The sequence below is a fragment of the Schistocerca serialis genome, chromosome 6 (assembly GCF_023864345.2).
Source record: "Schistocerca serialis cubense isolate TAMUIC-IGC-003099 chromosome 6, iqSchSeri2.2, whole genome shotgun sequence".
Taxonomy (NCBI): Eukaryota; Metazoa; Arthropoda; class Insecta; order Orthoptera; family Acrididae; genus Schistocerca; species Schistocerca serialis.
Window position 1 is genome coordinate 683341646 of NC_064643.1, and position 15224 is coordinate 683356869.

General features: G+C 40.3%; 1 protein-coding gene across 1 annotated transcript in view; it reads right to left on the reverse strand.

The window, feature by feature from the left end:
• LOC126484363 (adenosine deaminase-like protein) overlaps positions 1-15224 on the reverse strand; it is an 84227-nt gene that overhangs the window by 33808 nt on the left and 35195 nt on the right. The window contains exon 3 of the mRNA XM_050107832.1: positions 8182-8373. Coding sequence (XP_049963789.1) covers positions 8182-8373 — 192 coding nt within the window. The remainder of the gene's footprint in view (positions 1-8181; positions 8374-15224) is intronic.

Sequence of the window (15224 nt, forward strand, 5' to 3'; positions counted from 1 at the left end):
CGAAATTTGTATTTGCTTCGTTGGATAATGTATGAAACTGCAGTGGTCGAAACTCGGGGCGGAGAAAAAAGCTCGTCTTCTAACTTATTTTAAAATTTATTTACTGACGCAGAAGTTTTGGCGCCAGTATTTATCTTTGTGCCTGCAAAGCATGCCTGTGTAGCGTTACATATATTCGACGGCAGAAGTTAGTTGTGGCGGAATCTACGAACATTTTTCACAACTTCCGCTTACTTTGCACTCGATTCTAAGCCACAGGCGGTTTTTTTTTTTTATTACAAAGCCGGAAAAAAGTGCGGCTTAGATTCGGGTAAATACGGTAGATCAGTTGCATTACATGGAGCCAAGTGTTGGCACACACACAGAAGTGCTGAGCACTTCCTACAAGTCACGGAAATGCAGATACTAAGAAGATCATTAGGTATTTCCCTGCTTGAGCATATCAAAATACAATGACCTGACAACTAGCTGGTGTGGTTCCAATCAATGAGAAGATGCAACAACAGAGTGTTCAGTAGTACGGACACATCATACGGCCATCACCTACTTCAGTCATCACTCAGCTTATTGTCTCACTTTCAGAGGCCAGAAGCAACATGGAAGACCTAAATTACGGTGGCTGGACACTACAAACACAGATCTAAGATCAAGGAGACTACATCCACAGGAAGGGTTAGACCGTAAGAAATGGAGTTATTGATCCAAAAGGTGAACCCCACTCCAATGGCAAGGTGCTAAGAATATGTAGGAGGAGATGGAAATTAAAAATGAAGATACACAGAAATAAAAATAGAAAAAATGACTACTTAATAGAAAATTGAAGAGACACAATATATATGAAAGTTGACAGGCACAATAATTTTTAGAACCTGTGAATCTTCATGCAACAACAAAAAGAGAAAATAGTAGGAAGCAACAGGATTTTGTACACGTTGGGCATAAAAGTAACAGGAAATAAGATCAAGTGCACTTGATGTGTATTAATTACAGAGATTCAAGAAAGTTCTCTCTCCAGTTTTTTGTTTGTTCTGAAAAAACACTGCTCCAGACACAATGCAGCCACACTGTGACTGTTGTCCTTGAGGGATCTTAAGCTACTGGGAATATTTATAACTGTTGCCAAGCAGTTTGAAGCTGCTGCAAATACGTGCAGGGCTTAGGAGGGCTAGCTTTGTACATGTACAGAGATATCATAGGTACCTCAAGTTGTGTCCTTTCCTAAGGAAGCTGTCTTCTCTAAAGAAAGTACATGGTCTACCAACACTCCTCCTCTTCGCTGTGAGTGGCATGTTAGTGGTAGGTCTAAGAGGCCCTGCACAGGGGAGACACAGAACATGGAGTGCTCTGGATCTGCCACTAACTGACAAGTTCGATGTGCCATCTTTCACTGAAACAGAGCCAGTTGGACTCACTTCACTCATTGGCAAACACGCTTCGTCCTGTGTCGAGAGGAGTCAAACATAAAATGATAGGGGTCTATTAATCACTGGCAGTTCAAATACACGAGAAATAATGGTATCCCTTCGGGAAACAGCAGCAAGCGATGGGAAGGATCACCTCATACGTTCAGTGTGTATGCCCAGCAGCCTCATTCAGTGTGTCAAAGAACTGTTTTGGAAACCATAAAGGGGACAGGATGTAGCCAATTGCAGATTGTGTTTATATTCAAACAAGTGATGGGTCATTCCAGTCACTGGCAGAGAAAGTTGAGAAAAACTGCCTTGCACATAGAATTTAAGTGAAGCTCACAAACACAGCATTCTTCCTAGAACTGATTGTGGCCTCCAGGTCTCAGTATAAGAGAACAACAGCTTTTATGTCTCACAGCAGAAGATATGATCGAAGATAACAAGAAACATTGAAGACATATGTTTCAATAAAAAATGTGTCTCCACTCACAAGATTATAACAAAATATCATTATTGGCATGTGCTAGAAAGGTATAAGGTTAGCCCCATTATAATAATCATGTACACATAAAACACTACTATCCTTACACACTGTAAGTAATGTCTTATAAGAAATATATGTCTTTGGTAATGCAAGTACCACTGACGACGGGCAACACCCAAAGCTAGTCTGGTAAAATAAACTAATATCAATAAGCAGCTCATGTTAAAGAGCTGATTATTAACATCACAAATTTAAATAACAGACTGAAAAGCTACGCTGTGACTTCCTAGACTTGCACCATACAGTTGAGACTGTATCCAGTCCACATAGTGAAAGATGCAGGACACTCAGTGATGCAGCAGTGAAAGATCCACAGAAATGTCCCCCAGACGTGAGAATATTCAAAACCTAGTGAGCAATAGCCAAATCATTTGCAATAAAGTGCCAGAGTTTGAAGCATTCTTAAAAAGTAGTGGAGATCACATAATTCTAGCACAGGAAGCTTTGCTAAAACTTGAAATTGACAGCAATGACACTTTGGGGGTAAGTCTCAGTGTATAGGCTAATGAGAAATGGATATAGTGTACTTGCCATAGCAGACAAGAAACTTACACCCCTTGAGACAGAAATTAAAGCTACAAGCAAGATTTTTGTTTTGGCATGAATGTTTGGTATTATGTGGCAGATGTCTAAGATCTAACTACCCTCCTTACTGCTGCATGTTGCAAGTGGCTGCTCACTACACAGACCCAACGTACAAATAAATGTGAGTGATTGTTTTCCCTCTGTCTCCAGCAGTCACTGCGTTTCCCGGAAGCACGAGGCTCACCACACGGAGTGCTGCCAGCGCTGGCACTACACCATGCCTCCCCAGAGCTGATCCTCATATTCTTCCGTGGCTTGGCTACATAGGTCGTCACTCGGTCGATCTACGCCAATTGCACACTGGTAGTCACTCTGTGGCCAAGCACCGATCATCTGGTACCCACATACGGAACTCCCAGTGCCGAGCACAGCAGAATCTCATATGGAGTCGCTCTGTGGCTGAGTGCTGACCATCCTTAGACCCTGAAAACGGAGCTCCCTTTTGGAGCTTGCTTTCAGATTAATGTTCACCTGTATCCAAAGACCGAGGAGCACACCATCTGCTACACATCAGCCCAGTGGTCCATTAACAAGTGCTTCCTCTGCACCGAAGTGCTGAACATCACTTCTGACATTGTTTCTGAGCTACTGAAATGTTTCTACTCTTCCTATTTTGGTGAAAGTGTTGATAAGTAAAACAATTCATTAGTAGATCTGTAGTATTTTTGTAGGTTAATTATTCAAAGTACTTGCAATATATTTACCAGTCACAGTGTTCTCTCTGGTGTCAAACTCTGTTATGTTGTTTTTAGCATGTACAATTATGCATAGATACAAAGATTTATCACTGTCATTATTTTGGTCTTAGTGAATAAAGGATGACAGCATTCACTTGGACCGACTTTACGCATTGGCAGTCCCTAACAATCACTGTCATTATTTTGGTCTTAGTGAATAAAGGATGACAGCGTTCACTTGGACCGACTTTACGCATTGGCAGTCCCTAACAATCAGTCTCTCCTTCTCATCCTGTCCAGTAAGTCTCCCCTGACAGGGAGTTCTGGGTAACTTTTCTGGACTTTACCCCATTTTCTAACCTCTACAGTCCTTTTTTTTCATTCCTCTGTCTTCCCCTTCAGTCCTTCTGCCGGAAGAAGGATCCACTGGATCCAAAAGCTTGCATATGAAAAACCTTTTGTTTCGCATGTTCTCCTACTGCTTCTTGGTGAGTAGATTTTTTATCTATCCAATTACTTACATATTATTCATAGCATCTTTTCCTGAATCAGTAATAAATCACTGACATGACATGAGTGACCCCATAACAACAACCCATAAGATTTGAGAGACTGAAAAAGTCCAAAGTAAGCTCTCTTAAGATACTGATTTCTCACTACATCAGATAATATCCATATGAAATAGGATGTGGTTGATTCTTTCTGCAGACATGATTAATATGAGATTATCAGTTTAGTTTGGAATCAAATGTACTCCAAGCAGTTTTACAGATTTTCCATCTATGTCATTTGCTAGTCCCAGCAGCAGATGTCGAGTTTTCTCTGGATTGCATAGTGGTTTAAGAGATGAGAAACAGTTTAGCATTAAGGAGAGAGAGTCCTTTGATTTCTGGTGTAACCTTAACATATCTCAATCTGTAGCAATTAAAAAAGTCATACAGAGTCCAACCTGCTAGGTCTGCAAAAAAACCATGGCTCACTAAGGGCATCATAGCTTCCTGTCAGAGAAAAAGACAACTCTACATAGCATCAAAGACTTCTAACAACCCTGCTCGGCTAAAACATTATAAACTCTACTGTAAAATTCTTGCCAAAGTAATTAAAAACTCTAAAAGTATGTGTATAGCATCTGAAATTACTAATTCTGAAAATAAAATTAAAACAATCTGGAATGTGATAAAGAGAGAAACGGGGACTGTAAACTACACCAAAGACAAAAATATTGTTTTAACTGTTGACAACTCAGAGATAACTAATAGTGAGGAAATTGCTGAAATCTTTAACCAACATTTTTTAACTGTCCCAACACAGATAGGTTGCCATGGTTCTGTAGATAAAGCTACCTGTATAATGAAAAATAATTTTCCAGAACCTTTCAGTCAAATAAGTGTGCTTCCCATTACTGCCAATGAAATAAAAAAAATCATACAGTCTTTGAAAAATAAACATTCTGCCAGTATCGACGATATTTCAAGCAAGCTGTTGAAGGCTTGCTGTAGTGAAGTGACCGAAGTTTTGTCTCACATCTGCAACACATCCATGCAACAAGGAGTGTTTCCAGACAGAATGAAATACTCTGTTGTCAGGCCCCTGTACAAAGCAGGGGATGCTACAAATGTGTCAAACTATCGCCCTATCTCTCTATTAACAACATCTTCAAAAGTCCTAGAAAAAGCTCTGTACAACAGGATTGTGGCACACCTTGGTGACCTGAACATCATTAACAGTCAGCAGTTTGGTTTTCAAAAGGGGGTTTCAATAGATAACGCAATTTTCTCATTCACAAATGATGTTCTAGAGTCTATAAACAGCAAGAGGCTGCCAATTGGTGTCTTATGCGACCTATCAAAGGCGTTCGACTGTGTAGATCACCAGATACTCTTCAAGAAGGCCTGTCATTATGGAATTACAGGACCTGTAGGGAACTGGTTAAAATCATACCTCGAAAATAGAAAGCAGAAGATTATTCTAGATGTTTCAGATAGTGTATCACAATATATAGTGGACTCTGAGTGGGAAATTGTGCAGCATGGAGTGCCACAGGGATCAGTGCTTGGGCCCTTGCTGTTCCTCATATATGTTAATGACCTGCCTTTATCCATCAATAAGCAGTGTAAATTTACAATGTTCACTGATGATACAAGCATTGTGGTGGATAATGTGTCAGCTACTGACTTAGAATCTGAGGTCAATGATATCCTTAAAGAAGTTCTGGGTTGGTTTAGTATTAACTCCCTTTCAATAAACCTGAAAAAGACCAATTTTATCCAGTTCCAGACAACCCACAAAAACCCAAAAGAAATAGTTATCACACAGAATGATCAGATGATAAAGCAAGTGCACTTATCAAAATTCCTAGGCGTATACGTGGACAGTAGGCTGAACTGGGAACATCACGTTCTACAAACACTAAAACGGCTGAAGTCGGCAACATTTGCTTTACGAATTTTGTCACGCTTCAATGACATTACCATCACAAAGTCAGCTTACTTTGGCTATTTTCATTCAGTCATGTGTTATGGCATCATCTTCCGGGGCAATACACCTGCCGCAAAGAAAATCCTCACAGCACAAAAAAGAACAATAAGAATCATTTGTGGTGTACCCCCACTAATCTCATGTCGAAATCTTTTTAAACAACTTGAAATACTGACATCAACATCTCAGTACATATATTCACTGATGTGCTTCATAATAAATAACCCCACTCTGTATGAAACGAATTGCCTACATCATGAACATAACACCAGAAGAAAAGAGGATTTCCACTGTGAGTTAAAGAACTTGACACTTATTCAGAAAGGGGTAAAGTACGCTGGAACAAAAATTTTCAATTCCCTATCCAACAGCATCAAAAGTATAAGGAGTAGCACATCAGTATTTAAACGTAGCTTGAAAAATTATTTACTTGAGACCTCACTTTATTCACTAGAGGAATTCTTTCAGAGAAATAAGTAAAACCCAGATTGGAAAGATGTTTTTAAATTTTTTGACACTGTTTACTGTTAAACTAATGCAATAATGCCCTAATGTAAAAATTCCTGTTTTTCTCATTTCCATTTTTGGGTCACTTTTAAACCCAAAGTGGGAAGTTTTGATTACTGTTCAAGGTTAAAATAGATGCAATAATGCCCTAAATATGAAACTGCTATCTTCACATTTATGTTGACTAGTTTTTAAGCTAATAAGTATGACTTTTGTGCACTGTTATTAATACTATAACAATGTCTTTATTCTACGTATTTTATTATGTACATTGACACGTTCCACATCTGAGTGACTTGCTCACATGTACAGATCTATGGAACAAGTATATAAATAAATAAATAAAGGTATGTCATCCACATAGCAAATAACTAACTTAGGGCCAATACAATGTGGCAAATCATTTATTGCAACAATGAAGAAGAAAGGTCCAAGGACAGAGCCCTGAGGCACAACAGAAGTGACTTTCTGCAGGGAAGAATGCCTATTCTGAACTGACACAAATACTGTCTTCTGTTATTTAGATATGAATTAATTATTTCTAATGCCATATTATTTATTTCATACTATTGTAGTTTGGCTAGCAAGAAGTCACAGCAGATGCAGTCAAAAGCCTTAATGAAAATGCAGAACTCGAGAGAGAGAGAGAGAGAGAGAGAGAGAGAGAGAGAGAGAGAGAGAGAGAGAGAGGTGGGGGGGCGGGGGGGGGGAGAGTGGGAGAACTCGAGAGAGAGAGAGAGAGAGAGAGAGAGAAGTGAGGGGGGGGGGGGGGTGAGAGTGGGGGGGGGGGGGGGCTGGGGGGGGCTGAAGATATAAAACTAAAACAGAGAAGATCAGAACAAGAAAGGCAAAAAAAGAAGAAAAGGGGGAAAAGGGATAATAGTGGGAGAAATAAAGTACAAAATTGAGTAAGTAAGGAAATACTACCAATTGAAATACATATTTATATAAATTATAAATAAATAAATGACTGGAGTAGGAGGTTTGTTAACAACATTCAAGTTCAGGAGAGTGGGTGGGATGCATGTGTGAATAGGTTAGAAAGCAAGTTCCCAACTCTGGAGTTCAGGGTAACAGAGTGTGGGTGGAAGGATTCAAATGGCCCATGTGGTATAGCCAACCTTCAGGTCCCTTGAATCGTACTGTAGAGCATGCTCAGCAACTGGGTACTTAGTGTCCCATAGGCAGACTGTTCTGTGTCCACTCGTGCTCTCAGCTGCAGCAGGTAGTCCCTCTCAAGCTGTGGTCTGTGTGTCCTGCCCCTCTTCCCTAACTTATCAAATCTATACCTATTTCCTACCTGATACAAATCATAACCGTTACAAAAGCTAATTTTTAATGTGTCTATCAGCAGTAGTGGGAACTCATTCTCTGAAGGTCTCCTTGTAATTTTAGTGTTTTCTCAAGTGAATTTTCCTTCTGATACTATTAGTGTGCTAATGTAGATTTGTTATTTCAGTCTCCCAATTTTTATACACTATAACTCAAGTAGAACTGCTCATCCAGGCACTTGAGTGTAGGTAACTGCATTTTGGCAGACTGCCTGCAAAACTGGCTCAGAATGAACTGGGGTTGAATGGTAACGGTATTTGCCTCCACAATCTGACAGTCTTGGTATGTTGGAGTTTAAACACTTAAGCATGTCAAGCGTTTTCTTATTGACTTGTTTCAGCAGTAGTTTTTCCTTGCTAAATGAACAGAGCTAATAAAAACAACTATGACAGTTAGTTTTAGTATCTTCACTAATGTTTATTACGTTTGTCAGATAACTGATCAAAAATCAAACTATATGGAAAATGTTAACACTTAAATTAGTAAAATAAAATGTTATTATACATAAACTTTTTATATTAAATGGAAATAAAATATGACAACAAATCACTGAATAGAGGCCCCATAGCTCATCAGAACTTTTACTACTGCTGCTATCAGAATAAATAATATTATTACTACATTCCTCAAACTGCTTCATAAAGATTACCTTATCGATTTTACAATTGCTTCCACATACTGCTCTTTAGTCATGATGCCATCAATACACCTGGGAGTACTCCTCAGCTCCAGATATATAACACCATCCTCTTCAAATTCTTCAATTACATCATCTGTTGCTTTACTCACAGCAGTCGGAGTTGAAGTGAGAGAATGCACAACAGAGAACAGCTGAAAACATCTCAAAACAGAAAAGTGGACATTAGAATAAAGTGCACATATTGCTGATAAGGATATATTTGAGGTTTTTATAGGTGAGGAACACTATTAAAATATGTACACAATTGTGCAGGTGGTGTTACCATTCTTTTTAATGCAGTACAGTTACAAAAATACCAGGCATAAAAAGAGACTTCAGAAAATATCTGATGTAATCCATTAATCCATTCCAGAAGAATTTTGACATTTATTCCAGAACCATGGACCTTGCCATTGGTGGGGAGGCTTGCGTGCCTCAGCGATACAGATAGCCATACCGTAGGTGCAACCACAATGGAGGGGTATCTGTTGAGAGGCCAGACAAATATGTGGAACCTGAAGAGGAGCAGCAACCTTTTCAGTAGTTGCAGGGGCAACAGTCTGGATGACTGACTGATCTAGCCTTGTAACACTAACCAAAATGGCCTTGCTGTGCTGGTACTGCGAACGGCTGAAAGCACGGGGAAACTACAGCCGTAATTTTTCCCGAGGGCATGCAGCTTTACTGTATGGTTTAATGATGATGGCGTCCTCTCGGGTAAAATATTCAGGAGGTAAAATAGTCCCCCATTCGGATCTCCGGGCAGGGACTACTCAAGAGGACATCGTTATCAGGAGAAAGAAAACTGGCATTCTACGGAAATGAAAGAGGAAGCCGCCTGATAGAATTTTGCACAGATCACAACTTACTCATAGCTAACACTTAGTTCAAGAATCATAAAAGAAGGTTGTATACATGGAAGAACCCTGGAGATACTGACAGGTTTCAGATAGATTACATAATGGTAAGACAGAGATTTAGGAGCCAGGTTTTAAATTGTAAGACATTTCCAGGGGCAGATGTGGACTCTGATCACAATCTACCGGTTATGAACTGTAGATTAAAACTGAAGAAACTGAAAAAAGGTGGTAATTTAATGAGATGGGACCTGGATAAACTGAAAGAACCAGAGGTTGGACAGAGTTTCAGGGAGAGCATAAGGGAACAATTGACAGGAATGGGTGAAAGAAATACAGTAGAAGAAGAATGGGTAGCTTTGAGAGATGAAGTAGTGAAGGCAGCAGAGGACCTAGTAGGTAAAAAGACGAGGGCTAGTAGAAATCATTGGGTAACAGAAGAAATATTGAATTTAATTGATGAAAGGAGAAAATATAAAAATGCAGTAAATGAAGCAAAAAGGAATACAAACGTCTCAAAAATGAGATCGACAGGAAGTGCAAAATGGCTAAGCAGGGATGGCTAGAGGACAAATGTAAGGATGTAGAGGCTTATCTCACTAGGGGTAAGATAGATACTGCCTACAGGTACATTAAAGAGACCTTTGGAGAAAACAGAACCACTTGTATAAATATCAAGAGCTGAGATGGAAACCCAGTTCTAAGCAAAGAAGGGAAAGCAGAAAGGTGGAAGGAGTATATAGAGGGTCTATACAAGGGCGATGTACTTGAGGACGATATTATGGAAATGGCAAAGGATGAAGATGAAATGGGAGATACAATACTGTCTGAAGAGTTTGACAGAGCACTGAAAGACCTGAGTCGAAACAAGGCCTTGGGAGTAGACAACATTCCATTAGAACTACATACGGCCTTGGGAGATCCAGTTCCGACAAAACTCTACCATCTGGTGAGCAAGTTGCATGAGACAGGTGAAATACCCTCAGACTTCAAGAAGAATATAATAATTCCAATCCCAAAGAAAGCAGGTGCTGACAGATGTGCAAATTACCGAACAATCAGTTTAATAAGTCACGGATGGAAAATACTAATGCGAATTCTCTACAGACGAATGGAAAAACTGGTAGAAGCCGACCTTGGGGAAGATCAGTTTGGATTCCGTAGAAATATTGGAACACATGAGGCAATACTGACCCTACGACTTATCTTAGAAGCTAGATTAAGGAAAGGCAAACCTATGTTTCTAGCATTGTAGACTTAGAGAAAGCTTTTCACAATGTTGACTGAAATACTCTCTTTCAAATTCTGAAGGTGGCGGAGGTAAAACACAGGGAGCGAAAGGCTTTTACCATTTGTATAGAAACCAGATGGCAGTTGTAAGAGTTGAGGGGCATGAAAGAGAAGCAGTGGTTGGGAAGGGAGTGAGACAGGGTTGTAGCCTATCCCCGACGTTATTCAATCTGTATATTGAGCAAGCAGTGAAGGAAACAAAAGAAAATTCGGAGTAGGTATTAAAATCCATGGAAAAGAAATAAAAACTTTGAGGTTCCCTGATGACATTGTAATTCTCTCAGAGACACCAAAGGACTTGGAAGAGCAGTTGAATGGAATGGACAGTGTCTTGGAAAGGAGGATACAAGATGAACATCAACGAAAGCAAAATGAGGATAATGGAATGCAGTCGAATTAAATCGGGTGATGCTGAGGGAATTAGATTAGGAAATGAGACACTTAAAGTAGTAAAGGAGTTTTGCTATTTGGGGAGCAAAATAACTGATGATGGTCGAAGTAGAGAGGATATCAAATGCAGACTGGCAATAGCAAGAAAAGTGTTTCTGAAGAAGAGAAATTTGTTAACATTGAGTATAGATTTAAGTGGCAGGAAGTCGTTTCTGAAAGTATTTGTATGGAGTGTAGCCATGTATGGAATGAAACATGGATGATAACTAGTTTGTACAAGAAGAGAATAGAAGCTTTCGAAATGTGGTGCTACAGAAGAATGCTGAAGATTAGATGGGTAGATCACATAACTAATGAGGAAGTATTGAATAGGATTGGGGAGAAGAGAAGTTTGTGGCACAACTTGACCAGAAGAAGGGATCGGTTGGTAGGACATGTTCTGAGGCATCAAGGGATCACCAATTTAGTATTGGAGGGCAGCGTGGAGAGTAAAAATTGTAGAGGGAAACCAAGAGATGAATACACTCAACAGATTCAGAAGGATGTAGGTTGCAGTAGGTACTGGTAGATGAAGCTTGCACAGGATTGAGTAGCATGGAGAGCTGCATCAAACCAGTCTCAGGACTGAAGACCACAACAACAACAACGTTCCAGATGGCAAGGACACCCATACGATTGTTCACTGGATGGGGGGGGGGGGGCACTAAACCTGTGGATATGAAGTATTTTTAATATTCTGGAAGACGGATAGCAACTTGTAACCATTAAAAAGTTCTGATCCTGTTAAAAACCTGTGTAATACCAAATTTTACACCCAACTATATTTTCCCTTTTCTAGGGGGTTGTGGGGGTGGGGTGGAGGGGGGGGGCTTGACACTGGGTATAGCTGCCATTTCTAGATGTGCACCACAGTCTTGATCTATTCAGTTAAAAATATCATTTCCACTAGTCTGTCTGGTTAAATGAGTATTTTACTCAGCACAACTGGCCAGTTTCAATATTCAGCTCAGCTTCAAGTATGCCTACAACATAACAACACATCAAAATAGAACAAAAACAAAAAATATAAAAGTCTCTGCCTTGAAACTGGATGTAGCATTTCAAGAATTATGGCCAACAGTGCTGAATAGAGTACTTATTTTAACCAGATAGGCAGGTGGAAACCATGGCATCTTCCTTTGAATTTATCAAGGCTGTAATGCTCACCAAGAAGAAATTAATCAATTACAAATAGGCCCCAACTTTTTATCTATTCATACTTTTATATGGTGATTCTTTCATAGACATTCTTGTTGAAGAGGAAAATAGAAGACTGTGTGTAACTTGTCTTGTATGTATAATAGCTTACCAAGTAAAACAAAAATTGCCATGAAAATATTATCACATTCAGTTACTATTGTTCATCATTTTAACCAGGTATTCCATCACTGCTGCTGCTCTTATAGAGGACGATGGAAAGCTGTGAAAGGCACATCTTATATTTTGTTTATAATATACCACATAGACATGTGTGAATGGAACAGGAAGAAACACTAATAACTGATACAATGGGACGTACCCTCTGCCGTGATCTTCAGTGATCTGCAGAGCATAGATGTGGATGTGGATGTAGATGTATTAAAAGAAACTGTTCACGCAGTTATCTAAGAACACATAAGCATGTCTTAATGTGTAAGTCGTATGAGTATTTCTCGAACTCCATTATGAAGTGGAGAATGGTAGGACCCCACTTAACAGATCAGGCATGCACCATGTAGATGAAGTGGCTACTAGGGTAGCTGAGTATGTGTGCCTTGCACATTTGTGTTTTTTAAGATAGAGAAATCCCGCCACAGGCTAGATAAGATGGATTCTGATTCCAGAGAGGGAATCATTCATCAGAGCAGATCAGAGAAAGAAACTGTCAATACAGTATTAGTTAACCGCAGGAGCATCTGTAGAGACGTCCAGCATGCAGCCTCACTTTTAACCGTAACAATGCTCCCATAGTGCTAGGGACAAAATGCCAGTTGAAACCAGATGTTAACAGCAATGAAATTCTAAACTCTGACTAAAATGTATATCGCAAACATAGGTTGAATGCTGGTGGTGGAGGTGTCTTTATAGCTATAAAAAATACAACAATATCTACTGAAATTAGTACAGATTCCAAGTGCAAAATAATTTAGGTGCAGACAAGTGTTGAAGGTGGAACAAACATTGTCATTAGATGTTTTTATAGACTCCCTGCCTCAGGAACGATAGTGCCGGAACACTTGAGGGGAAATTTGGACAATATTTCAAGTAAATTTCCTGGTTGTATTATAGTATTACACGGAGAATACAACTTAATAGCTATAGGCTGAAAGATTCAAATGACGGGGGCAGATAGCAGTGATAGGGATTGCTTTAAATGCCTTTTCTGAAAATTACTTTGAGCAGTGAATCGGAGAAACTAACTGAAGGTAACGTCTTAGATCTGCTTGTGACAAATAGACCTGAACTTTTTGACTCCGCACAGAATTCGTTTAGTTAGCAAGTCAGTCAGGTCCAGCTCTCGGGTGATACATATCTACAGAGTGATAAGTGTTTATCTTTTCCTGTATTTTCCTCCTAGTCTATTTCTAAAATTTCATGCATGTTTCCATTTAAGAGGTGTAAGCACACATATTGTAAGTGTAAATTTGGGCAGTCTGTAGCACAGTTTTCATTGCTTCTGAACAGACAGCTACATAGCTCATTGAGGCAGCAGCATCCATTTGTGACTCATCAGGAGGATAGCAAGTTGTGTATCTAGGAGTTGTCTGTGTTTATAGTTTATTTTCAGTTAGTTCACTTTTTCAGTCTAGCTAGGATGAGTGGGATGTGTGCATGCTGTACAGCAGGAGCTGGCCGCAGTTTACAAACAGTTGAATGCGGTTTTTGCTACGGTCAGTCATCTTCAGGGTGCTGCCTCGGGGTGTAGTAGTGGCAGAGAATCTGGCATGTCACTTGGGACACCTCAGGTGTCGCTTGTTTCGCCATGGGCTTTGCTACTGAGGCACCTCCCAAGTGTACCCGAGGTGGTGGATCCACCTTCATATCAGAGTGAGTGGTGAGTGGTAGCGCATTTGCCTCACTTGAGGCAGAGGGCTAATGTGGAAACTGATTGTCTGGCCTTACATATTTACCCTGTGAGTGGACTGGATGCCGCTCCTAGAGTAGGGTCTGAACAGGCACATGGAGAGAGAGGTTTACTAGTTACTGTTGTTGGGAGCTCCCACATTAGGCAAGTTATTGAGCCCTTAGGCAGAAAGCATTCAGAGCAGGAAAGAAGGTCAGTGGTCACTCTGTATATCTGCTGGGGGCCTCATTCGAGATGTGGATGCAGCCTTGCCTGCGGCTGTCGAGTGTGCAGGATGCAACTTGTGGCTCACGTCGGCACCAACGATGTCTGTTACACGAGTTCTGAGGCCATCCTCAGTTCATACAGGTGGCTGGCAGAAGTGGTGAAGACTGCTGGCCTTCCACAAGAGGTGCAAGCAGAGCTCATAATTTGCAGCATTGTTCCCAGAGTTGATCGGGGTCGTTTGGTTTGGAGTCGAGTGGAGGGTCTCAACCAAAGGATTCGTTGACTCTGTGACGGTGCTGGCTGCAGATTTCTAGACCTGTTTTGTAGGTTGGGGATTTGTAGGACACCCCCTGATAGGTCAGATGTGCATTACACAAAGAAGCAGCTACCCAGGTGGCACAGTACTTGTGGAGTGCACATGAAGGCTTTTTATGCTAGGCAGTAGTTTGAGGTACCCTGATGAACACTCACCAGTTGATACGCAGAAAGGGAAATCAATATGCAGAAAGGGAAGTCAGACCATATCCAGAGTAAAGACACTTTGACTGTCAAAATTTTATTAGTAAATTGTTGAAGTATTCATAACGAAGTTCCCGAATTTACTTCTTCTTCTTCTTCTTCTTCGGCACTACAGCCCTTGGTGGGCCTTGGCCTCCTCAACGATCTTCCTCCATATCTCTCTGTTCTCATCTTTTTTTCCATCCACGGATCCCCATCTTGGCAAGGTCAGCCAGCACATTGTCGATCCATCTAGCTCTTGGTCGCCCTTCCTTCTGGTGGAATAAAGTCTGGCATTCATTATTCGTTTGGGCAACCTGTCTTCTGTCATCCTCTCCACATGCCCTAACCAATGTATTCTTTGAGATTTGATAAATTTCACTATATCTTTTCCTTATATAAGCTCCTGTATTTCATGGTTGTATCTCACTCTCTGACATTCCACCTTTCTCACAGGCCCATACATTTTTTGTAAGATTTTCCTTTCAAATGTCCTTATGCTGTTACTATCTGCTTCTGTCACTGTCCACATTTCTGATCCACATGTGGCAACAGGTCACACAAGGGAATAGTATACTTTCACTTTAGCTGTTCTTGTAATTAGAGAGTTCTTGAGTATCTTTAGGTTTGCATAATAGGCTTTGTTTCCTGCTTGTATCCTTTCTTTA